This window comes from Miscanthus floridulus, chromosome 15 (assembly GCF_019320115.1).
Source record: "Miscanthus floridulus cultivar M001 chromosome 15, ASM1932011v1, whole genome shotgun sequence".
NCBI lineage: Eukaryota > Viridiplantae > Streptophyta > Magnoliopsida > Poales > Poaceae > Miscanthus > Miscanthus floridulus.
Genome location: NC_089594.1, coordinates 22,403,987 through 22,430,442, shown reverse-complemented (window position 1 = coordinate 22,430,442; position 26,456 = coordinate 22,403,987). Strand labels below are relative to the sequence as shown.

Below are 26,456 nucleotides of genomic sequence, written 5' to 3'. Positions count from 1 at the left end.
CTGCCATGGTGGCTTCCCTATTGGGAATTCATCCTCCTTCTCCTGCAAAAGGTTAGTACCAATAAAAGGCATAGCACTAGGAGTAGGACCAAGTGGACATATAGGCGATGTACAAGTTAGAGCATAACATGGTTCATCATGAACAGCAAGAACATATTTTAGAGCAAATAAAACTTCTTTCATGTTACTTGAAGGTTCATTTAATGGTTTGCTAGAGTCGTTATCAAGGCATTTCTTTTTCTTTTTAGCAAGTTCCTTTTCATATTGCACAATTTCAGCAGGTGTTAAAGGAAGTAAAGCAATGGTCTTTTCTTTAAACATAAAAGTATATCTATTTTGCCTACCATGATGTAGAGCATTATTATCATATTGCCAAGGGCATCCTAACAAAAGTGAACAAGCTTGCATAGGCACGACATCAAAATCAGCATAATCATGGTATGACCCGATAGAAAAATACACACAAGCAGATTGTGTTACCTTTGCCTTACCACTATTGTTGAACCACTGAACATGGTATGAATGTGGAAGAGCATGTGTAGATAACCCAAGAGTCTTGACAAGCTCAGAACTTACCAAATTATTGCTGCTCCCTCCATCAATTATAGCACGAACATGGAAATTATTGACAATGAGGAACATTTGAAATAAATTATGGCGTTGTAGCTTGTCTACTGGCTCAACTTGTGTACTTAAAACACGCTGAACAAGGATTGATTTGTAGTCTGCAGTGCATGCCACACTATCAATTACCTCATCAGGATCGTCAGCACTATCCGCAAATTTATCTGCATAAAGATCAGTTGCAAGTGCAAATTCATTCTCTTCATCACTAGCACTAGCATACCCACCATCATCAGTAGAAATATATGCGCGTTTGTTGGGGCATTCTTTAGCAATATGTAACATGCCCTTGCAGCGGTGGCACACAACTTTAGAAGAGCTGCTAGAGGAAGGTGTAGCAGATCCACTGGGAGGAGGTGTGATAGGAGAACTCTTCTTTACAGACACTGGTGGTGTCTGCACATTAGAAAATTTACTCACCTCGGTTGGACATGAAGGAATGGATGGAGTCGTGGATGGAGTCATGGATCGTGTAGGTTGTCGTCCCTGTACTTCCCTTTCAGCTTTAATAGCATAATGATATAATTGGGAAAATCTAGTCCATTCTTTATAGTCAAGAACATCCTGTATTTCACGACGCAAACCTCCAAAAAATCTAGAACACTTATCTATATCATCCTCTTGTATGTTACTACGTGCTAGACCAATTAAAAGCTCCTGATAATATTCCTCAATAGTTTTACTACTTTGATTTAAACGTTGCAGTTTTAATCGCAGATCACGCTGATAGTATGGAGGAACAAATCTCGATTTCATTCATCGTTTAAGTACAGTCCAAGTTTGAGGTATTTAAGCATTAGCATTAGCATTATTGCAAATATCATTCCACCAAAAAAGAGCAAAACTAGTAAACTCACTAGTAGCAAGTCTAACTCTATATTCTTCAGGTACTTGATGGGAGCTAAATTTTTTTATCTACAGCCATCTCCCAATCTAAATATGCTTCAGGATCAGCAGAACCAGAAAAAGGAGGTATCTTAAACTTGGTTTTAGAGAAAGGATCATTATTACATTGGTTGTTACCTCCCATACCGCGTCGGTTAAAGTTCAACCGATTACGGTTACGTGCATCCTTAGCACGTCGTTGAGCTTCGGCTTCAGCCTCCGCGTCGCCATCGTCCTCCTTAGAGAGATCATCATCATCTTCTTCAGGACGTGGTTCAGGATGTCGTTGTTCAACATCTTCAATCCTCTTGGCCAAATTGATAATTTGTTGAAGGGTCTCATTGAACTTGTCATCAAGAACAACACGAAGCTCATTCTTAGAAACACAGTCATTGAAATTTGTAGGTGCGTCCTCGTTTCCTTGGCCGCTGCCTCCGGCTTTTCCTGACATGGTTAGTAGAAAAGAAAAGACAACACAAATAGTATTATCCCTACCAACTAATTAGGTCGTGGACAAGGAAAAATAAGGCACTCAACTCTCAAGTGTCTTACCACGGTCTTACAAGTGTTCTTACCAAAGCAACAGGCGGTGCAATCGGTCGGTGACTGTGATACCGTTGTAGCTTGAGTGTAACAGTTGTAAGGTGAACCTGTACTTAGTTAGAAAAAAGTGGAGCTTGGATAGGCACAATATAGTAGCAAGGAATAGCAAAATTCACAACTGAATAGATACTGTTCCTCTTTTACCCCTTTCTTTTTTCTATTTTTTTGGGCTGTCGTTGTTTTTTGAGAAATTTTGACTTTTTCTTATTATTATTATTTTTGATATTTTTCCTTCACTTAGGAGCACAAAAGAAGTAACCACAGAAAATATGAGCTTAAACAAGTGAAAGACGTGGCCTGTGGAATTTCCAGAAGATGTGCTCGAAATCGACAAAAACCTTGTGACCACGAAAACAGGATCTTGTGACCACTTTTTAAACAAAATAAAAATCTCCGACCTCGACAAGCCGAGGGATGGATGGATCCGAAAAAATTTTCTGATCGATTTTGATATATGGAACGTCAAAATCCGAGTTCGTATGTGAAAACTAGACCAGTTTTAAGAACAGACTCCGAATTAGAGGACAAAACGGGAACAATGTGTGCAAAATTGGTCACGGCAGCAAGGATTTGATGGAAACAGTGAAGACAAGTGTAACAAATAAGATGGCGTGGACTAGGGTTTGATGAATACAAAGGAAACTCAACAAGACTTGGAGATGTTCACGGATTATGATGAAAAACAAAGGGGAAAACACAAACTGAACTAAAAATGATCTAAAACCAGCAACAAGAACTTGACCTAGGGCACAAACTCAACAATGCGAAACAGAGACGAAATTGCATGGCACAATGAGGCTATAGGACAGGGAATATGTGACGATGTATATTTTTTTGGCTTTTTGTGGACTATAGGTAATGCAAAAATAGTAACAATCTAAAGGGGAAAACAAAGTTATACCTAACGGGCAACAAGGTCTCTGATACCACTTGATGTAGACTAGGCCCGATCTTCCGAAAGGTATGATAGCATCGATTGGTGGAGACTCGATGTTTACGATCTAGGCTTCGAACCAAGATTGATTCGGACCCCCACAACCGTTACACCACTGCTCCGTTGGTTATCAACCACGCCAACGTGATTGACCTCACCGAGAAGGCTTTCCTGCAAGCGAATCGAGAACACAAGCAAGAACGGGATGAACGTAATCTGAAATTGCAAATAAATATGAGGCTTATGAAAATAAGAAGGAGTTCAAGTCTTTATTTGAAAGGACTAATCGCCACAGGCGAACAAGATCGAGAACTAGGGCCCTGGTTCACAGCAAGCAGCCTTGGCGGCACAGTTGTAGCAAAACGATGTCTGTTTCATGAGAAAATCAAGAACTAAACAAAACCCCAACCCCTAAGGAGAGAGACGGCTGGTATTTATAGAGTCTTGGGTGTCACCCCCTGGACGCGCCCCCTAATGGGCCCAAACACGATACACGGTCCAACGGACCAAAAGAGGGTGTCGCAGCACCCTGACAGATTCTGGACGCTGACTTGTTTCGACGATTCCTGTTGATTCCGAAGGTCTTTTGATGTGAAACCACTTGAATTGGCTTCCTTATCAAATTAGCTTTCCAACCATATGTGGATCGTCGAAAACGGAGTCCGGATGCGTCCTAGGTGACCAGTTTAAGGCAGACTGGTCCTGGAGCCCGAGCTGGACTCGAACTTGAGTTGGACTGGGCTTCCACCATGAAAAAGATGAATTGGACGCCCATGCTGGACCTCCTCCTCTCCTTGGCTTGTATGCGATGAAGTAGTGATGTCCTCATCACACCGCGTTGAAGTGCGAGCAGGGTGCGGGGGTGAGAATGCGGGGTGAGAAGCATGGCATCCCACATCGAATTGTGGCCATTGGATTTGGTTAAGGTGTTTGATTAACCCTTGATTTTAATGGTGCTGAATTCGTGTGTATTTTTCTGGGTGCACAATGGTTGGAGGCTCTCAGCGAGGGATGTTTTCGTGGGGGGGACCTAGTATAATTTCGACTGGTCCATTATAATAGAGATATAAACCAAACAAAATGATAATGAGTAACAAGATGTGTAATAACGATCCATCGTTCATTCTGTTGGTTTATGCATATCATCATGCACATTAGCATGTCAAAAATCCTAATTGGAAAAGGCTATGTTAAGTACAACTGAACTTGACACTTTTGTGGAGTGCTGGATGGTCTAGCTATGGGCATAAGATGGTTCGGCCTTGCCATGTCAGCAAGTCAACAAAGCTAGCCAGTCAGTCAAAGTCATGACCGTTGGATGATTTGATAGGAAACAAACTCTACGTATAATGACACCTCAGTCCATGCAAATAGAAAGTTGTCCACCCCAAACCAACCGAGCCACAATGTCAACACAAACTTACCTCACACAGAACACAACCACCCCTCACTCTCCCCCCTCTCTCTCATACCACACAACCTCTCTATTCACAAGAACCAAGATAGAGCAAGGAAGGAGGAGGAGGAGAGGGAGGAATAAGCCGAGAAGGACCACACGTTGCTGCTGCAAGGAGCCCCAAGGCCTTCCCCATTGTTAGAGTTAGAGATTGGAGGAGCTCTCATCCTCAAGCTTAGTAGGGAAGAAGAGGAAGGAGAAAAAGTTTCACCAACAAGCCCTCTACTACCACCTAGGGCCCTAAGCTCGTGATCATGGGGTAAACTCTAGCCAAAACATAAGAAGCTAAACCTAGAAACCACATCTAATTAATCCCGTGAACAAGGTAGGATAGTCATGGTTGACATAAAGTTTTACCTAGACACAAATCGCTAATGTACCTTGCTAGATGTGTCCTAGAGGGTGAGCCTTGGTGACTTCACTCTCGAGCTCGACGTGATCAGATCGGGCCATATCTTCTTAGGGTGCTTGTTCTGATCACGTCGAGCTCGAGAGTGAGCCTTGGTGACTTCACCATGGCTGACAGATGGTTCGATAGTAAATTTAACTACAAAGCTTTTTACTCATCGAGCATTACTACTTTGGTATAGGGAGGTGTCTCCATCCTAGGTTGTTTAAAAAAATTAAAAATTTTGTTTTCAAAATCTAAAAACTTAAAATGTAAATATGGGCCCCTAAATGATATCAAATAAAAAATTTCATGAACTACAAAGTTTTAGGTCTCTCTAAGATCTACAGTTTTGATATACTACCCAATCAAACAATAAGTGCATATCTCGTATGTCGATGAGTCAACTAAATTCAAATTTGATTAGATTTATAGAAAATAGCATGAACATTTGTACACCCAAATAGGTTTGATATGAAAACATGGCATGATTAATCTAATAATACTTATTTCATATTATAAATATTAATATTTTTCCATATATGTTTGGTTAAACTTGATATTGGTCAAAGTACAAGATTTGCACTTATTTTGAGAGGGAGAGGAGTAAGTTGGTTTTGATCCAACTTAATTTGAAAAGGTTATGAATTTATTTGCTTGACAGTTGACTTAGTCAATCACTCCTAGAAATACATCCTATTTCAGGGCGGTCAATTTCTAGAGAAGGTTCATAACGTACAATGCAACATGTCATTTCTAGAGATTAACATGTCATTTCTAGAGATTAACCATCTCGAAAAAAAAGCGATTGCAAAAATCATCCGTGTAGTAATGATACAATATTGTGCGAGTCATGTCTGTGTTTCTGTGGACTCCTCATGGTTAATCATTTTACACATACGGTCCTTAGAGCAACTCTAACTTTTTATATTTTTTTCTATTGTACAGTAATAGAGATTTTGGTGGAACAATACCCTCTAACGGCTTCTTTAAATGGATCTCTAAATATAGATATTCTCTATTCTAGATTTCTCACTGGCCAAAGATAAAGAGCGAGGATGGCTCCTTAAAGTGCACATAAGATAAAAAATATTATTAGAGGGTACTCAAATAACTTTTTAAATAATGATTTAGAGAGTAAATTTTAGAGATGATTTCGGAGACGCTCTTATATTTGATGAGTCGGCAAAAGTGTGACTGATGATTGATGTACCGCTGTCTCCATCACCCGTTTCCTCTTCACACAAAAACAGACAAACACTACTGACAGAAATGACAGTAAGTGGCATAGATATCAATCATTTTACGGATGTGGTACAACATATTGTTCGCGAAATTTGGAATTTGAGGCTACTGTAGTACCTTCGTTTTTATTTGGTAAATAGTGTCAAAACATTGACTAATTAGGCTTAAAACGTTCGTCTCGCAATTTCCCACCAAACTGTGCAATTAGTTTTTCTTTTCGTCTACATTTAATGCTCCATGCACAGGCCGCAAACATTCGATGTGACAAGTACTGTAGCAACTTTTTGAACTTTGGGGTCCAACTAAACAAGGCGTGAATGAAAATACGATCAGTTCCTTGTGGATCAAAGTACAAGAAGTACTCCCTCTGTCCCGATATACAAGGCTGTGTTTAGTCGTAGGAATTTGGATTTTGGGGCTACTGTAGCATGTTCATTTTTATTTGACAAATAGTGTTCAAACATGGACTAATTAGGCTCAAAACGTTCGTCTCGCAATTTTCCACCAAACTGTGCAATTAGTTTTTCTTTTCATCTACATTTAATGCTCTATACACAGATCGCAAACATTGATGTGACAGGTCCTGTAGCAACTTTTTAGAAGTTAGGGTGAAACTAAACAAGGGCTAAGTCGTTGTAGCACTCAACAAGATACATCATTTATTGTCTGAACTTGGCCGTGTACACACTCCGATGCTTGCTCTCTCCACTGAACCTGGACGTTTTGAACCAACGCCAGAACGACATTAACATCTATAAATTGTGGGACAGAGGGAATACTACATTAACATCTATAATTCTATACGATACTAGTATGAACTTTCGGAGTCTAGTTGTTTAACAGAAAAAAAACGCGCATTACAAACACCACTAGCCACATTTTCACGTCATACCGCTTTGCTAATTTCTCGTACTCAGGAGTGATGATCCCTAGCTAGGCAACCCAAGTGCTAGATCGTCCCATGCAGCTAGCTAGCTATGCAACGCGTAGCATCAAGGACGACGGCATGGGAAGCATGCTCGGCTCCGGCGACGACGCGACGAAGCCTGGTCCGGAGTAGAATGCCGGCTGCGGCACGTCGTCCAACTCCATGTCGTTGCTACCAGTGCTGCTGCTCTGGCCGTCGACGTCGTCGTCGCTCCCGCCGACCTGCAGTGGGCATGGCTTCTTGTGCGCGTCCCAGCGCTCGCCGGCGGACGATGCAGGCTGGCACCTGGCAGTGGCAGCAGGGCGGCCCCACTTCTTGCCCAACGACGCCCGTCTCGCCGAGCTACTTCCGCTGCTGCTCGACGAGGACGACGCCGTCGCATTCTTCTTGCTGGTCCACCCCCTCTCGCACGACGGCGCGCGGCCGGGACTACTGCTGTTGTTGCCGTCGCCGTCCGGGGCATGGGGCGCATGGTTGGTCTGAATCTTGTGCGCGTCCCACCTCTCGTTGGTGTCGACGCGGCCGGGCTTGGACAGCGACTTAATTGGTCGAGTCACGCGCCGCCGTTGTCACCGATCGACGGCGTTTGTCTCCGGCGACACCGACTAGAAGTCAGGATCTCCTTCCTCTTCTTCGTGGGCCGTGGCATTCACCGATGCATTCTTACCGGTACATGGGCCCTTGATGGTCTAACACTTCCTGTTCTTACCGGCCTGGTTGGCCCGGCCCGAGGCAGAAGCGCTGCAAGTTTTTTTGGAGCGAGCCCCGGAGCGGACGCCGCCGACGCCCGACGGTGAGCCCCGCACCGCTGGCGCGCAACCCCGCTACACCTTCTCGCCACCCAAGCGGCGAGTCAGCAACGACGCGCGCCGCCGCCGCCACACTCACGTCCCGCCCGGTTCGCAGCAAGGTGAGTGCGTTCCTACTTCCTTTCCTCCCTGCTTCATCCCTAACCCGGCAGCAGCGACCTACAATCTGCTTCCCCTCTCTCTGCTTTGCCCTAACGCAGCGGAAATGGCGGCACCGGTGCCGGAGTGGGCTACCAAGGAGCCCTGCCTCATGGGGATCGACGAGGCTGGCCGTGGCCCTGTCCTTGGTAAACTCTTCTGACCGGTTGATATGCAATGTTGCATGTTGCTTCAAATCTTTTTGAGTTGTACTGCACAAATATTCAGTAGGCCAAAGTGAAATAGGTTGAACACTCATGGAAATGTGCAATGTTGCCTGAAATTCTAGTTGGTTTCAACGCATTCCCCAGCAAATTGTCATGAGCAGGACGCTGATTTTCAGGTTTTGAGCAGAAATGGAGTCTTTCCCAAACTCACTTCCTGTTACTGCTCGTGCAGGTCCTATGGTGCATGGATGTATGTACTGCGCGCGCTCTTACAATAACACTCTTGCCAGTCTCAAATTCGCAGGTCTTCTTCACTCACATCTTCTTTATCTGCTCAGAATACAGAAATGTATATGTAATTTTAGTTTTACTTTATTTCACGATGCACAGGTCAATATTCTCAGGTTCTGTGACTGTGAGCCTGTATCAGAGAGATAAATCAGGTAGCTTCAAAGTTATAACATAATCTTCGATTGGGGAAGGGCGGGCCTGGTGCAAGCGGTAGAGTCTTACCACCTGTGACCGGAAGGTCCCGGGTTCGAGTCGCGGTCTCCTCGCATTGCACAGGCGAGGGTAAGGCTTGCCACTGACACCCTTCCCCAGACCCCGCACAAAGCGGGAGCTCTCTGCACTGGGTACGCCCCCTTTTTTTTATAATCTTCGATTGGTTCATTTGCGACCTCATTCATTAAGTGGATGCTGGCAGTAGTTAAGCACTTTGGTCGATTAATGATTTGGCATGATAGAAGCTATCATACTCCCTCCATATCAAATTATAATTCGTTTGACTTTTTTGACCTCATGTTTGATCACTCGTCTTATTCAAAAAAATTGTGCAAACATAGTCAAATTGAAGTCATTCTTGAAGAACTTTTATTAATAAAGAAAGCCACAACAAAATAAGTGACATTTTGCTCAAATTTTTTAATAAGACTAGTGACCAAACTTGGGGTAAAAAAAGTCAAACGAATTATAATTTGGAACAGAGGTTGTACCTTTTAAAGACCTGATGCATATGTTTATGAACTTTTGAAATTGTGGAGGACAAACATGAGTAGGAAGTAGGAACATTGAACATGCTATTCTTGGTACATCACAATTTTTTTGCAGACCCAAAGGCAGGAGCTTTGTGCAACCATATTAGTTGCTGCTAATTGCAATCCTCCTCTTGTTTCCCTTGTCTGCAAAATATTCTCCTCTCTAGTCCCATTCAATGAACTCATGAATTGCAGGTGCTTCCATGTACATTTATCTTGTAGCAAACTACTAAACCCTTCTTTTTCAAAGTTTGTTAAAACCGTCAGCTTCTGACATCTTAGAGTTGAGTATTGACACATCTCCTGTATATCTGTGGCATACTGACATTTGCATGAATTCAACCTTTGGAGTGGTAAATCTTGAATCTGTCTTTGTACTTCGGTAGTTATTAGGCTTACTATCTTATGACATTTCAGCTGCAGAGTTGGGTGAAGCTGTTACTTTCCATGGGCCACGGAAAAGTTCAAGAGTAGTTTTGCTATTAGCACATTGACAATTAGCATAGCCTGTTGATCTTGTCTTCTGAAACAGATTCAAAGACCTTGAAGGAGGAACAAAGAGAGGAGCTATTTGAAAGTTTAAAGGTCAATAACTCTATTGGGTGGGAAGTGGATGTCATATGCCCAAAGGATCTGTCTGCTAAAATGTTAAAAAAGTATGTCTGGCCTTTGTACCTATTGAACTTCTTGGCCTTGTTATCTTCATTGATAACCCATTGTTTCAGGTCAAAAGTCAATCTGAATGAAATATCACATAACTCTGCCATGAGCCTTGTTAGAAAAGTGCTTGACATGGGAGTTCTACTGTCAGAAGTAAGAGCATATATTCTTGAATTCAAAAGGATTTCTTGTGCGGCTATCCTTATAAGATTATTTTATTCACCACATTTTTTAGTAATTATATTCCTTCTTGAAAAGGTATATATAGATACAGTGGGAGATCCTGAAAAGTATAGAATCAAGCTGACAGAAAAGTTTCCAGGAATCAAATTTGTGGTTGCCAAAAAAGCTGATAGCCTTTACCCTGTTGTTAGTGGAGCAAGTATAGTTGCAAAGGTAATTTCTCGAATCAAATTTCCTTGTGTAGGGTACTTTCTTATAGGCTTGCGTAGTTGTAAAGTTGTGATGTGCAACTGCAGGTCACTAGGGACAGAGCCTTGCGAAACTGGGTGTTTGATGAAACAGCTCTGAGTCTGCACATGAAAACTGGATCAGGATATCCAGGAGGTAACTGATTCCTTATTGTAAATGATTTTATCAAACTGTAATCATATCACTGTCTCATTAAAGAACATCCAAATTAATGGTGCAGCCCCTGATACTAAGCAACGGTTAGAAGATCACAAGCATCCAGTATTTGGCTTCCCAACTTTGGTTCGTTTTAGTTGGGAAACTTGTAAGCCCTTCTTCAAGGATGCAGTTGAGGTTACATGGTGTGTTCAAATTTTCAACCTTTGCCCATTTGCGAACAAATTTCGTTAGTGTGTTTTGTGAACTGCAAAACATGATTCTGATTGCTATTATGTTTTTGCCACATGGTAATGATACGAAGGGAGTCTGATGAAGTTGATGAAGATGGGACTGACAATGGAAGCACCAAGCGACAAGTCAAGCTTTCGAGCCTAGGCTTTACTGGTTTCAAAAGGAAGACTGAGGAGATCGAATCTAGCGGAAAAGGCCGTTGCAAATTCTTCCAGGCTCGCAAACTTGAGTTGGTCAGGAAGTTCCAGTGACGTGTGCTAATTTGGTAGTGCTATATTTGTAATAGAAACTAGAGTGTATGGTTACGGAGCCGGATTTGATATCTGATTCGAAACTGGTAGAAATTATTTGTTGAGATTGGAATGGAAGATGATGTTTTCCCCCAATTGCTACCTCTGCCTTTGCTGCAGCAGTTACTGGATGCTACTGCAAGTTTATTTGCTAAAATTGCTTTGCTGTTTTGTTGCAACATTGACAGGCGTTTATTCAGGTCAAACTGTGGCGAGTCCTGCACACGTGATCTGTGTCTTGTGTGCAAGGAAACAGATCAAGAGGCTTGCCTTGCGGTGTTAACTGGCTGCAATCATCACCTGATGAGCACACACGTTGCTTTGGAAGTCAAATGCAGAAAGAACACCAAGATTTTCCTATGCCAGAAATCAGATAACGATTGGTATATCTCAGGAATGTTACCAAAAGATTCTGTGTAATTTTCCTCCCAGATTCTAATTACTGCGATGCTGCGACCTGTACGTTTATTGATCTAAACATATACAGACCTGGAGACCCTCATTGGAAGACGGCGAGTTCGTGTTTATGCATTGTGTAGGCTATAGTGCCGAGATGACTGAGCTGATTGGATCTGGAGAACATGGCATCAAGAGGCTTTAGGGTATGCCCTTTTTTTCATCTCTATGGAACTACTTGGAAGTTTGGAACAAGATCTATCAATGCGATCTGACTAGTTCCTTTACTTGAACAAGATCTTGGAGACTTCACGAGTGAAACGGCGAGACACGAACCGAGGATGAGATGGCTTTATATAATGGACAAGTCTGAAAGGGGAATTGGGCTTAACCAAGAATATTCTATACTTCAATAAAATTTTGTGGACGCACTAAACAATAGTTCCATTGTCGTCTAGTCCGGTTAGGATACTTGGCTTTCACCCAGGCGACCCGGGTTCAAATCCCGGCAATGGAAATATTTTTGCCTCTTCCTTCCACGATTTTTTTTTCCATTCAACCTTTACCCCATTTTTTCCATTCACCTTCACGTTGCCCTCTCTTCCTTCCACGATTTCTTTTCTTTTTAAATCACCTTTATCCTTTTTTTTCCATTCACCTTCACGTTGCCTCTTCCTTCCACGATTTCTTTCTTTTTTACAATCACCTTTACCCTTTTTTCCACGTTGGCGTAGTGAACATGATACATTTACTTAAGTGTTCTATTCACCTTGATTCAAAAAAAAAGTGTTCTATTCACCTTTACCCTGCCCACGCTGGCACATTGGCGAGTTAGTAAACACGATACAATTACTTAAGTGATGAATCCTCGTGTGACCCCTGTTTAAGCCCGATAGCCAAGATATATAAAATAGTTTGTCCACACAATTCGGCTGCGCATGCCACGGTCTCCCCTCGCCAGGCACACCTGCGCCTGCCTCGCCAGCCCGATCGAGTCGGCCTCAAACCGGAGAAGAAAACCTATGGATTGGCGATTTCAGTCACCTGAGATTCTAGGAGGTGTGCACATATAAATAAACAGTTTCTGGCCAAAGTATGATAGATACGTACTCCCTCCATCCCAAATTGTAAGTCATTCCAAAAATCTTGGAAAGTCAAACTTTTTTAAGTTTGACTAAAATTATAGAGAGAAACACAAAGATTGATGACATCAAATAGGTATAATATGAAAATATAACTAATAAAGAATCTAATGATACTTACTTGGTATGATAAATATTATTATTTTGTTATATAAATTTGGTCAAACTTGAAAAACTTTGACTCTCCAAGATTTTTGGAATGACTTACAATTTGGGATGGAGGGAGTACCTTTTTTTTCCAACCATCGAGCAACTAGCCAATGCAAAAGGTTCCATGGGCAAGAACCACGTGGCCCTCGACCTAAATACAGCCACCTCAAACGGCACGAACTCCATCCGTTCACCATCGCCGCCGCCTCTTTCCTCCGCCCACAACCTCCGCCCGCCGTCCCAGAGCCAGACCCGGCCGGCCGTCGTCGTCCGGTCCCGCAGCCGCAGGTCGTACACGCCGCAGACGCGAAGGCTCCACTTCCGCCCAAACCCCATGCACATCAGGTAGCTGACGTTGCCGGCGGAGCCTCCGTCCTCCGGGTAGAACACGCGGCCCCCACGCACACGTCCGCGCCGGCGTACCTGTAACCCGACGCGCGGAGGGCCACGGAGCAGCTCCGGGTCATGAACAACGCCTGGTCCTCCAACGCGCCGGTCGACGTCACCTCCGACCACGCACACGTGTCGCCGTCGTCGTTGTTGAGTGCTCCGCCTGGAACACGATGAACGCCATCACCGGCTCATCGTTCACCGGCCATACCGGTCTCACGATTCACGAAGACGGCATTGTCTTCCTGCACGATGCCACGAGCATCAGCAGCTTATAGAGGTACCGCCGCGTCGTGCGCCTCTGTTCCCCTGAGCCGCCGCCGCGAGGGACTGCTGCGGCTCCTCGTTCTGCGGCGCCTGCTGGATCAAGCACCTCTCGCGGGCCACCTTTATTCTTGGCCTGCTGCTCCCGCCGGCGTTGTAGTCGTCGTCGGTGGCGAGGTCAAACGCGAGCTTCCCGCGGAAGAAGGAGACGTCCTCGTACCACGTGCCGCAGTCGGACCTGTCGTCGCGGCGAGTGTGCAGCGCCCACGACGCGCCGATCAACTGCAGGCAGATCCCGATGGTCTTGGGGTTCTCTCGCATGCTGGGCTTAAACAGCGCGGCGACAATAAGCCCGCTGCCCGTGCCCGCAGAAACGACTTTGCGGAACGCGGAGCGGTTCCTGTACTGGGCGTATGGGTCGTCGCACCGTTGATCCTCCTGCGGGAACGGCAGGGACGGCAGCTTCATGGACTTGCCGAAGAATGGGTTCCGTAGGAAGCACGAGCGCGCCGGGTCGTCCATCTCGAGTAGGATCCACCCGCCGAAGGTGCTGTAGCAGCGGAGCGCGTAGCCGGGGCCCCACCGCCTGAGGGCGTGCTGCTCACCGTCGCAGAGGCTCTGGAAGCGGTCGTCGTTGAAGCTGATCCACGGCAGCGGCGGCGGGAGCAGCGGGCGCTGCTGCTGCGCTGCGACGCGCCAGTGCCGGCAGACGGCGGCGAAGCGGACGCGGTCGGCGTGCGACGGCAGCCATCGGAGCACGACGCCGGCCAGCTCTGGTGGGAGGTCCGACGACCATGACGGCGTCGGCGGCGACGTGGCGCGTCGTCTGCTGCTGAAGCAGATGCCCACCACGACGCGATTACCCCTAGGATAAATGAAACAAACTAGCATGCTAGTATATCATCATATTTAAACTGATTTCTTCCTGTTTTCGCTCCGCTCGACTCGTTGAATTCGTTAGGGCTCCTACTACTTTCCTTCGATCCGTTGTTTGACTGGGCACAAAGGTTTTAAATAGCCGGCTAAACCATTTAGCTTTTTATGTCCGAAAACAGGTTATAGCTGGATATAGCGAATTATAGCGACAACTAAGAGCTAACTTATACATAAAAAAAATTAGCTAAATTCTTCTTAAACAACCATAACCGGAGATCGCGGAGGCTAGCCGTGGATTTAAAATCTCGCTGGGCACTGGGCAGTCCCGTAGCGTAAATCTTTAAATGGGCCTCTCTTGCCGACAACCCTGTGGGCCAAACCGTTTTCAGGCCATTCACCACCACAGTCCACAATACAGTTTTGGTCAAAAAGGCAAAAGCAGCAGCGGTATGAGAATTTGATTCCGCAGAAGCTAAAGGGCCAAGGTGCAAAACAGCGGAAAACAACTTGCCCTCGCTATAAGCCCAAAGCACCCGGTCCGCCACGGCGCCTGCCTCCCCTCCTGGCCGGTGTCGCGTGTCCCTCGTTCGCGCACGCCCAGCCCGCCTCCACCTCCCATGCCGGAGCGCCGCCGCGTCGCCGGAGATCCGCCGTACTGGTGATCCCCGGAGCAGGAGCAGACGCGATGGACCGCCTCCTGCTGTCGTCCCGCCGACCCCTCCCGGTCCCGACCCACGCCGCGACGGGCGCCGACGGCGACCTCCTCGAGCTCGACGTGCTCTGGCCGGCCACCCCGTCCGAGGTAGGGCTAGGCCTCCTCGCCGTGCTCCCGGAGGACGAGGGCAAGAAGAAGAAACGAGCCGCGGCCGGTGGCGGGGGCGGGGTCGGGTTCGGGGGCCCCACCCGATCCGCCGCGGCGGCGGCCGCGATGGCGAGGTCGGCACCGGTGCGGATACCGTCGGAGCCCGCGCGGAGGGGGAGGTGGGCCCACGCCGGCGGCAGCGCGGAGGACTCCGGGGAGGCCGTGGTGCCCCCGCACGAGATCGTCGCGCGTCGCGCGGCCGCGCACAGCTCGGTGCTGGAGGGCGCCGGGAGGACGCTCAAGGGCCGCGACCTCCGCCGCGTCCGCAACGCCGTCCTTCGCCGCACTGGCTTCCTCGACTGAGGCGGAGGCGAGTCGTCACGGCGCTTTCGTGATAAAGTTTTGCCCATTTTTTTTCCTTCGCGATTTTGTTTCCCGATGTGTTTGTGGTCCGGCTACTTTGTTTCCTTCCTTCCCCTGACGAGAGAGGGGTTGGAAAACATGAGGTTAGTTGAGGTGAACGAACGAGGACATGATTACCGTGTTGATCCATCACATATATATGGAAATTTTGGCCCTTATATTTGTTCCAATCCGTATGCTGTGTGTTACAAGAAATTAGTGATTACATGGGCTAAGAGAGGCGGTTTCTCATAAATGTTGCCCAGTTCTATGCTCGTCGTGTCTTGTTACTTGCTAATTATGTCTGAATGGATGCCAAAAACGCTAGTAGCTTAATATCTGTATTTCTTAACTGACCATTAATATCTGAAATTGTTGAATTTGGAATAACACCATTATTTGCTTCGTTAATCAATACGGGATTTTGTTTAGTTCCCTTATTCTGATAATAACCTTGTAATTAAAGTAGGTCTGTTTCTATAACCTGTTTCCATTCCTAGCTTTTGATGTTGAAAATTCAACTGAATAATGGTAATTTGTACCTTGAGGTGCAAACTTTTTCCTTCCCCTGTTTTAGAGCATATCAAAATTGGCCATGCGGTGCTAAGTAGTATGTCAGCTAGTTCCATTCAGTTTTATTCATGTTGAACGTAGTCACACTAAAAGCTGAAAATGAATGTGAATTTGGCTGCTAGCTTTGTTTTAGACTTCATTTGTTAAGCATTGGTCAAGTAAGGTGAAATGTGATGAATTGATGGAGATATATTTAGCTCTTTTAGAAAAATCCTTATCTTAAAATTTCATAAAATAAGAATAATTGGTAGTCCTCAGCAATAGTTGGTGCAAGGTCAAAAAGATTAAGTTGATAGTGAAAGAACGTTTGTTGATTGAGAAGGGTTCATACCCTAATTTTATCCCCAGCATCCATTGCCCTATAATGCCTTTATTCAGGTATATTCAGGTACAAGGACCACCATTGTGCAACTCAGCAACTGTGGTGCTACTTATGAAATGGTCCCATAATTTAAACGCAGTGATGGATTGTTCAGAGATTCAAAGTGTGCAAAGTCCTTGGATTATCTCAATCAAGATACAGCTAACATGCATTTGCTGTTGTGGTGTCCTGTGTGATAAAGTTGTTTGCTTGGTACATTTCAAAACCTTATATGCCACTTAATGATGATAGTACATTAACAAAAAGTTGCTTGTGTTAAGACTTAAGAATTCTTACTAGTGAGTACAATAGAGTTTGTTAGATTTCTGAAAATGACATGTTGCCACCAACAAATTATTGAGTGTTGCATGATTCACTTGTGCTGAGGCTCCTGAATAATATCTTATGTTATTGGGTAACACTGTAGCAGACAATTATTCCAACACAATGACAAAGTCATGCTGTAGCAGAAGACTATTCCAGCACAATGACAAAGTCACGCTATTGAAATTCTGTGAAATAAAATGGCCATCTTTAGTGAATACAGAAATAAGCATAAACAATCAACAACAGTATTGAAGATTAAAATCAACATCTATACTTGGTTGTCAGGCTGTTTTGCACTTGCCGCCTTCATGGGTGCATTGCCAAATATATAATCTATCTGGAGTGGGTTCAATTGCATGTTCTTTTATGAATATACTTGACTGGGCATTTCAGTTCTCGGATATCATTTCAGTTCTCGGATATCATGATCACGAGAACAGTATTGCAGAAAGCGACTCACCATTTAGATGCATTATTTTACTGCAATGTTAGGCTCATGCTTTGGTGGTTCATGGAATTGACGCCGACCTGAAAGTGACACTGCCTTTATGCTTAACCATTCATAATACCTTTGCAGGATTTGGTCCACTGCTAATCTCCCTTTATTCGAGCCCGTCAAGCAACTATGCTTATCAATTTATTTGCCCTGTTGGCTTTACATTATGAACCCAACTGTTCTGAATATGCAATGTATCTTCCATTCTGTACTGGGACGACGACCTCAAATTATTTGATGAGCATATGGGGTGTCCAGCTCATAGTTTTTATTTGAATTGGTCCAGCTCATCTCTTTGGTACAGAATAATAGCCTTGGATGCTTTCATCCTGTTATCATCAGAATTTAAAAGGCTCTGTATGTTGTATAGTGATGGAACTTTGGGGGGACCATGGCCCAGGCCCAATGAAATGGTTTGCTCATGCAATCTCATAGATCTCCAACTTCCTAGTGTATTTCAGAGTTGTTTTTTCTTTGTTTCAATATGTGATGATCTCATCTTCATGTGTGGGAATATCTGCATGAGATATGCTGCTTCATGACCATACACGCCCGTACCTTGGTGGTTGCAAACTTGCAATTCTGAGCCGTGTATGGCTCATGTTGTGCACACAACTGCTCAGCTTTCAAGTTTTTTTTTCCCATGTATTTTGTATTTGTAGTGAAGCTCCATTTACTGAGCTTTTGTTGTACACTCGTATCAATTTCGGAATGAATGCTTTTGGAAGCGAAGAATGGAGGCCCACCTGGGAATTCCTTAATGCTGCACTCTTTGTTGGCCCAGACTTTCATGTGAGATCTGTGATTTGTGTGCCTGTCATGGAATCTTTCTGTTTGCCGGAGTTGTTGCTATCATGCTATAGACTTGATTGTGGTCCTCTGCTGAGGTGTTAGAAACGTCCTGCCATCTTGTGTTGCTGCAGGAATATTTCCTATAGTAGGAAGATATTGTTCATTTTTACATATCATGTGACTTCCTTGCAAACTCATGCACAGTTTGTAGATATCAAACTTTCAAGGGACGGATTTGGTTGGATGAGAAGCTTGTAATGCTCGTACTCGTTGGTCGTAATGTTTGCAGGAGAGCATGGCAACGCACAGCATACTGCATACGTTAGTTCAAAGAAGAGGATGTGTTATTGAGCAAATCCTTTTTCCAATTTAGGTTTAGGGCTCTTTTAGAACGGAGGAATTTCAACGAAATCATATGGAAACCTTACAAAATCAGTTTATTTTTGCAGAAAAGAGCAGAAAATAAAAGAGTGTCTGCATTCCAAAGGGGACCACTCAAACTTTGGAAGAACTTGGGCAGTAACGTGAAGACACTTGAACTTTTGAATGCTCCAAATCAAAATGCGAGGTACCACCGCAGATTGAAGAACTCACACTTACTCCGGCTATATCACTGGGAAGAAGTACAAATTCCCATGCTCAATTTTATCGCATGGAAGTGCAGAATTGCAGACTTCCTTGGTTATCTCATAGTTGGTCTTGGTTCCTTGGTTATCACATAGTTGGTCTTGATTAAAGGAGATGTGCTCATATGCCTTCTTTCCAATTCCTTAGCTTTGGAATCCTTGTAGCGCAGTTATTGCTGTGAGATAGCTTGTTTGAAGATATCTGGCCTTAAGAGTATCTTCGGCAGTGCTAAAACCTACTTTCTGTAGCCACCCATTTTCATAATGCCCACATATTTTGCTTCCAACTCTAGCGGTACAACCTAAATCAGGCTACCCAATCTAATCCAGTACAGAATGACACGTAGGTCCCACGTGTCATCTTCGATGTTCTTCTCGCTGGAGCACACCGCGCGTCTGGGAGGAGGCTGAGCGCCGGGCAGGCCGCGCGCCGGGAGCAGGGCCGCAGCGCTGGAGGCAGGGGCCACCGCGCCGGGACTGGCCGCGAGCCGGAGGCAGCAGCCGCCGCGCCGGGACCAGGCCGCGTGCCGGAGGCAGGGGGCCGCGCGCCGGGGGCAGGGTAGCAACACCGGAGGCAGGGGCCGCCGCTCCGGACCAGGCCGCAGCGCCGGTGCAAGGCCGCGCCGGAGAGAGACGGTGGCGACCGGATCCGGCCTCGCCGGACTCGTGGACCACGACGGCTGCGGCGGAAGGGGCCGGCGAGGCTCCTGCTCGGGGCGACGCCGCCGGAAAGACAGCGCTCGACGAAGGGGAGGGGGAGAGAGGCGGGTGGGAGGAAAACAGGGTGGCAGATTTGTTGGTGGAACAGACGTAGGTAGTGCGAGGAGAAATTCATTGCCCAATAAATTTAGATGGCCTGCTGGAGTATATTTTTTTTAGAGTTAAATGCACCGGAGATCCATTAACTTACGGAGATGTTTCAGTTAGGTCTATCAACTTTTAAAGTGATTTTTTGGGTCCATAAACTTTAATGTTGTATCACTTAGATCCCTATCCCTCCACGTAGGCTTCTCGTGCTGACGTGGCCTGCTGACTCGTCGTTCAGACGCAACTGTTGACCGTTCGTTTCGTCAAACACGCACGGTCGTCGGGGTCGCAAGAGCCGGCGGCGCCTGCCCCGCATTGTTCCTCCGCGCCAGGGCGCCCGTGCTGCTTGCGTCTGCCCGCTCGTGTCCTTGCCGCTGCGGCTGTGCTGCGCCCACGCTGCCGCCCGCGTCCGCTGTTCGCTGCCCTGCTGCCGTGTCCTGCTCGCGCCTGCCCCGACCAGCGGGAAACAAGACGCCTTTTGCTTTCCCGTCCTCGCCCATGATCTCTCCCTCCAAAGCCGTGCCTCAGACCGCGGAACACGGACGCCATGGCCATGCGCGAGAGCTGCCGCAGCCCGGCCTTTCCTCGAGCCCGCCTTGCAACCCCCCTCCCCCCCCCCCCCTCGGGGGCGCCCCGTGGCCTCCCGGTGCCGCGCAGGCAGCCCTCGCCGGCTTCCGCGCCCCACAGCACCGCCGCCAATGCCGCGAGCGCACGAGGCCAGAGCGCTTTGGTCCGCCTCAGGCCGAGCTGCGCCCATTCCCTGGTGCGTGCGCGCCTCGCCATGCCCAGGTTCCGCCTCTTGCCACAGGCCATCTCCTGCACCGCGCGGTCGTTGTCCGCCGGCACCAAGTGGCCGGCGCCATACACCACGACGTGCGCCAGCGCGCCCGACCGCTGCACGTACCCCGCGAGCTCGCCGTCTTCCGTCCGCCACACGGCGCGCTGGGCGTCCAGGAACGCGCGCAGGCCGTCCCAGCGCACCCCGGCGAGCCACGCCTCCGTGGACACGACGCCGTCCCGGAGGTCGCGGACGCCCTGGTACAGCAGCACATGTCGCTGTAGCACCCGGAGCTCTGCGTCGACAGCGATTCGGGCTCCAGCGGCCACCGCTGCAGGAGAGGGCTGCTGCCCGTCGTCCCCTGCTGCCCGGCGGCCGCCGCCATCGTCTGCACCACCTGCGCCTTCGCCTGCAGCACCTGTATCTGCAAGCTCGCCACCTGCACATATATAATACATCATCGGTGTCACGCGGCCGGAGAGACATAAGCTAGCTAGTAGCCTAGTACTGGTGGTAATCTCATGCACACGCAGGATCAGACAGGGCATGCATGCATGTACCTGCTGCTGCAGCGCGAAGATGTGGGCGACGCAGCCATAGACGGGGTCGCGCAGCCTGGCCTGCGCTTCGTAGGTGACGGTGGCCGCCGCCTCGCTCCGGTCGGCGGGGGCCACCTGCTGCAGCAGCTTGGCCGCGTTGCTGGCGCCGACCACCTTGTGGATGGCCGCGAACTCCGACGCCCCGTCCTCGGCGCAGAAGTGGGGAGCGAACACGCACTCCGCCGCGCACTTGCGCCGCAGGAACTTGCACGCCCCACACGGCGACCCCGGGGAACCGCCGCCGCCGCTGGTGCCCGAGGAAGCCATGGCCGCCGTCGTCTCCGGGCGTCAACGCCTGATGCTGTGGTCGCTCGCTCCCTTACGTCTCTCCTCCTACCCACAACTACTTTGCAGAACGAAGCTCCAGCTAGCTAGCTCCTGCAAGTTGCGAGCCGCACGAGGGGGAGGCTAAGCTCGAGCTCGGGTTTTATAGAGGAGAAACACGACAATGGCAGCCGTCGAACGAGCACGGCGGTGATGAAATGCTGACCGTGTCCCATTGCTCCGATTGGTTCGTTAGGACGGCATGCACCGAACGAAGGAACGGCGTCGACACGCCCAACTTGTCGGCCTCAGTGCCAGTGGCAACGCCCTTGCCAGTGTCGTCGCCGTGTGGTCTCTAGAGCGGTGGGTCGACGCCGTATAGCGCCGCACGGCGAAACACGCAGCCGGTGCCCACGTAGATGGGTCCCTGAAGGCCGTCGAGGCCAGGTTCAGTGCAGTCGAAGAAGACGCGGTTGTGGTTCGCGTAGCGGTCCGCGGGGTCGACGCCGTCGAAGCGCTGCGGGAACTGGACGAACGCCACGTCGCTGCCTTCGCCGTCGAGCATGTGGCAGACGCCGGCGCGGAGAGCCTGCGAGTTGTTCACGTAGTGGTCGCAGTCAAGGTTGACGATGAAGGGCGCGTTGGAGAGCACGGCCGAGGCACGGAGCAGCGCATTCATGGCGCCGGCCTTGCCGTGGTGCACGCGGCCGCGCCGCTTCTCCCGGCACATGTACACGAGCGCTGGAACCCGCACGTCGACGGAGCTGAGGTCCAGAAGATTGCTGACACCACCGACGGTGGTGCTGACGCCAAGTTGTGGCGTGCTGCCGGGAGTATCGACCAATTCAACAGCTCCGGCATGATCTTCCGCGGTGCCACGCCGCCAGCAGCTTCCACCGGCCAGCGACGTCGTCGACCGCTGCTGGCGCCGCAAGTCTCCGGCTTGCAGAGCGTCGATCCGCAGCCGCAGTTCTTCGTACTCCCGGCGCACGCGCCTCCGGTCCCTTGCCAGCTCCGGCCACGCCCTTCCCTTATAGTCACCCCTCCTCGCCTTGACGCCGCCATTACTGGCGCCGGGGCTGAAGTAGGCCTTTGGGTTCCTCGGCTCCACCGCGTGCTTCCGGCAGAACGGCACCCACTGTCCAGCGAACCGGGCAGCCTCGGCGACCGCGTCGTGCGTGAGCAGAGCTGTTGAAGGCGTCTCGTTTCCCGCTGGTCGGGGCAGGCGCGAGCAGGCAGCGAACAGCGGACGCGGGCGGCAGCGTGGGCGCAGCACAGCCGCAGCGGCAAGGACACGAGCGGGCGGACGCAAGCAGCACGGGCGCCCTGGCGCGGAGGAACAATGCGGGGCGGGCGCCGCCGGCTCTTGCGACCCCGATGACCGTGCGTGTTTGGCGAAACGAACGGTCAACAGTTGCGTCTGAACGACGAGTCAGCAGGCCACGTCAGCACGAGAAGCCTACGTGGAGGGATATGGATCTAAGTGATACAACATTAAAGTTTATGGACCCAAAAAGTCACTTTGAAAGTTGATGGACCTAACTGAAACATCCCCATAAGTTAATGAATCTCTGGTGCATTTAACTCTTTTTTTTATGTCCACTATCCAAATATAGGATAGGGAGTCTGCTTAGTAGCCTGTAAATGATCTTAGGTAACCCACTTATCGTTGTTCGTTTGCAATAAGCTGTAAGTAATAAAGAGCAGAGCTCAAAATCTATCCAGTTTTTCACTTTGGAAGTAGCCAGCACGTACAACTCTTAAATGGGGAAGCATTGAAAGTGAAGAAGGCCCCCTTACATTGAGTGTTGTAGCCCTGTTTGCTACAACCACGCTGAACTTGCATCCATCATGCAAAGATCTTGAAGCTGTTGGTGTACATTCAAGCAGTGAGGTATGCTCTCAAATTTGTAAATGATATCTCAGAAGAACTTGAAACACAATTAATCTGAGTCCCTTATGCAGATGGTCACCGATGTCCGATGGCATGTAGCAAATTTATGTACCTCAGGTTTTTTATCATCACACTACAAGGAGTGACCTTTTCTCAGAGTTTTGATTATTTTCCTATGGCATCTCGTTCTGTGGAGACTTTCGTATTGGATGTAAGTTACAGTTTATCTTCCAAGATTTTAGTAGCCATGGGCAACCATTAATTTGATGTTGCCTTTTCATCTCTAGGTATCACGCTTACTCCTGGCCCAGACATCCAATTTTGAAGGCCTAGGTTGAGAACTTGAGATTGCTGTTTGGGCTGGGAGCTAGCGAGCTGCTTGGCAGGCCTCTAACCCAACATCCCCTCAATACGTAACTAAGGTAAGATGGTAGGCATAGTGAGAAAAATATTTTTTCCTAATAAATCTATTGGTACTTACTTCATAAATATGGGCACCAATTTTATATAAATTTGATCGAATTAGATAATCTGACTTAGGCCAAATCTAGAACGACTTTCATTTTAGGATGGGAAGAGTATTTCATTTCTATCCCGTTCTTGGTTTGCAATTTATATGAATTCAATTGGAGAAGCTTTGGGTGCCCAATCTTTTTTTTTTTTGAAAAACGGGTGCCCAATCACCCAGAGAGAAAAACTTGCATCCCTAGCTACGTTTTAGAAATCCAAATTTTAGCGCCTATATTTACTTTACGTCAAAATGTGTTCGAGGTAGCCAGTCTGAAATTTGGTACTTTTATTTGACCAATTTTAGTTAATCTCTATTTAGTTGTATGCCAATTTGCAACGGTAGTTGGTAGCCATGCTTTGTTACCACTTAACTTACTTTGGTGGCCAAAGATAGTAAAAAACAGCCCAACTTATAAAGTCATTCCGATGCCCCGCGCGACCAACCTCACACTACGGTGACGAGGAGCTAGCCATTGCAGATCTTCTTATCCTTGCGGCCGTCGAACCGTGATATTTGATGGGCCTACAAAAATATATATTTGTCTCTGTTTTCAAATACACCTGGAACACTCGTAACACAAGATATGCAAGGTCAGTCTCTGTGGAAAGTTTGATGATATTGTTTTCAATATTACCATACATAAAGATTATAGAATGGAATGAAACATGGATAAAACACCCACTCTCAACGAAAAAGTTTCATTCTAAGGTTTCATAGACATTTAATATTATGACAAATAGAGAGTTGGTAATTGTGTCAAGAGAGTTTTATTCATGAAACTCATTTTCTTCTCTCCTTTCTAAAAGCATTGTCACATCATCAAAAGTGTTTATGGGACAACTTATTAAATGAAAATAAAACTACCACTGAAACTGGCCTTAACTGATTGCACAACCAAACATGTGTGGTGGAAGCTCTAAAAATTTGTAACAACCAATAATAAAAGCGTAAAATTGCAAAATCAGAGTTTGGCAAAATTTTACCAAACAAAAAAAACATAAACATGGGTATTTAAATACTAGTAACTGAAAGAGGAGGTGAGTCTTGAGAGCACGAGGCACGGAAGGGCTAGCGTCCGGACGTACGGCCATAGGACTTGCCCCGACTCTGCTCCCGCGCCTGTGCCCGCATCGCATCCCACACTCCTCGTGCCCCGCATCTCATCCCATGCTCCCCATGCCCCCGCATCACATCCCACGCAGCGCCTGCGTCCCGAACGTAGCACCCTCAACGACCCCTGCTCCAACGCCAACGTCGAGGCGAGCTGGGGGGAAGGGAAGGAAGGGGAGGGAGAGGAGAGGGCGACGCGTGTCGCGTGAGGTAGGAGCCGAAGGCTTGCGGCAGGTCGCTGTCCACCAGCTACCGACGGCATTGCAACATGTGCAACACCTGATCTACTTTGAAACATTCAAATGCAACACTTGCAACATACGTCTGAAGACAGATGAAACATTTGAAACATGCGTCTGAAACACTTGCAAAACACCCAAAAACACATAAAAATCCATTGTAAAACATACGCAACATCCAGATAACACACTTACAACATACGTGTGAAATATATGCAACATCCAAATAAACACACTTGCAACATACGTTTGAAAAAACAGATGAAACATTGGGAACATAAGCTTGTAACGTACGTGTACAACCATTGCAACATCCCAATCTACTTTTTGCAACATCCATATGGAACATTTGCAAAAAAACTATGAAACATCTTAAACACTTGAAACATAAGGCTTGCAACATACATATTTCACCTTTCTTCCATACGATGCAGCGCAAAGCGGGGGAACGGCCGGTGGCCATCCGGCGACCAAGGATGGTGACGCGGCCTGACAGCGGCCAGCTATACACTTGTGCCTGGCCTAGGCCCAGCCGGCGACGACCCCTCTCCTGGCCGCCTGTCATGGGCGCGGCGGAGTTGGACATAGTGCGAGATGGAGGCGCCGCAGGGGATGGCAATGGCGACGCGGCGGAGCGGGGCGGGCGGACGACCGCAAGATGGATGAGGGTGGAATGGAAAGACGAGCGTAAAGTGGGAAGATTTGATTTTTTAAGGAGGGGGAGGGGGTGGTTCCGGACGGACGGACACAGGGACGAAGCCAGGAAAAAATTTAGGAGGGGCTGAACAACGGCGTCGGCGTGCCCGCCGGGCGTCGGTCGCCAGCGCCCGCTCGCCCGCCACCATGCCTGGCTGCCCGCTCACTGCTCGCCAGCTGCGCCTGGCGCTGCCTAGCCGCTCGGTCGCTCCCCACTCGCCCGAGACCCTGCGTGGCCGTGTCGTTGTAGGAGTCACGCGCCTGCGCCTGAAGCCACCGCTCGATTGGGAACTTGAGAGAGGGTTTCTTTCACTTATTGGACTTTAGATTGGGCCTTGTCAGGATAATCCTCTGCCTCTATAGATCTGGTCCAATTAGCAAGAAAAGAGGTTTAGCAAATCTCAGCCCCTCCTACCTGTACATCTACAGTTGAAATTTCAGGCGACGGCTTTACGGGGCTTCGCTTGCACGCGAGCGGTAGGGGGGGCTAGCCCCACCGCTGGCTCCGTGCCTAGACGGACACTGAGCATTATCACAAAAGGATGGAAAGGAACCTCTGTGTCCCTCGCTAGCCATGTCGTGACAGGCATATCCTCTCGCCGAACGGCCGACTGCTCGGGCACAACGGCGGCAAGGGACGGACGTGTCACTTGGTTAGTAACGCTATCAGCCAACGCAGTCGGACTAGGCCGTAACTACGCACGCAGATTCGGGAGCCACTTGGGTTAGCTTTCCAGGCCCAGAAGGCCAGAACCGAACAGACCCGCCCTGTGCCATTGTGGCGGTGGCGGTTGCGCAGCCCACCCTGGGCCATCCGGTCCACACGAGGCAGCTCTTCGGGCCGCTGACATGTGGGCGCCCACCACCGCTATCCCATGCCCTCCTCATCCTTCTGGGTCTCGGTGGTGGACCGCCTGCGCCTGCAGCCCTGCTCCCTGCATGCGCGCACGAGGAGGCAGAGCTAGGCACCCCACG

General features: G+C 48.2%; 3 protein-coding genes and 1 non-coding gene across 4 annotated transcripts; 3 read left to right on the top strand and 1 right to left on the bottom strand.

Annotated features, from left to right (window-relative positions):
- The first annotated feature begins 7,082 nt into the window (after window positions 1-7,082).
- Window positions 7,083-11,075, top strand: LOC136508885 (ribonuclease H2 subunit A-like). Its single transcript, XM_066503665.1, has 10 exons — window positions 7,083-7,973; window positions 8,073-8,159; window positions 8,410-8,481; window positions 8,543-8,620; window positions 9,747-9,870; window positions 9,940-10,027; window positions 10,133-10,270; window positions 10,354-10,441; window positions 10,527-10,647; window positions 10,767-11,075. Exons 2-10 carry the CDS (start codon window positions 8,078-8,080, stop codon window positions 10,945-10,947), a joined length of 972 nt encoding a protein of 323 aa, XP_066359762.1. The 5' UTR covers window positions 7,083-7,973; window positions 8,073-8,077; the 3' UTR covers window positions 10,948-11,075.
- Window positions 11,076-11,825: 750 nt separating this feature from the next.
- TRNAE-UUC (transfer RNA glutamic acid (anticodon UUC)) lies at window positions 11,826-11,899 on the top strand. The gene has a single exon. It is a non-coding gene; the product is annotated as a tRNA-Glu (tRNA).
- A 2,855-nt stretch (window positions 11,900-14,754) lies between these two features.
- On the top strand, window positions 14,755-15,604 carry LOC136509120 (protein S40-7-like). The gene has a single exon (XM_066503926.1). It carries the CDS (start codon window positions 14,890-14,892, stop codon window positions 15,367-15,369), a length of 480 nt encoding a protein of 159 aa, XP_066360023.1. The 5' UTR covers window positions 14,755-14,889; the 3' UTR covers window positions 15,370-15,604.
- A 5,782-nt stretch (window positions 15,605-21,386) lies between these two features.
- LOC136507208 (probable mixed-linked glucan synthase 7) lies at window positions 21,387-25,371 on the bottom strand. Its single transcript, XM_066502004.1, has 2 exons — window positions 25,191-25,371; window positions 21,387-22,219 (listed from the first exon to the last, which is right to left on the bottom strand). Exons 1-2 carry the CDS (start codon window positions 25,369-25,371, stop codon window positions 21,387-21,389), a joined length of 1,014 nt encoding a protein of 337 aa, XP_066358101.1.
- Window positions 25,372-26,456: the final 1,085 nt, after the last annotated feature.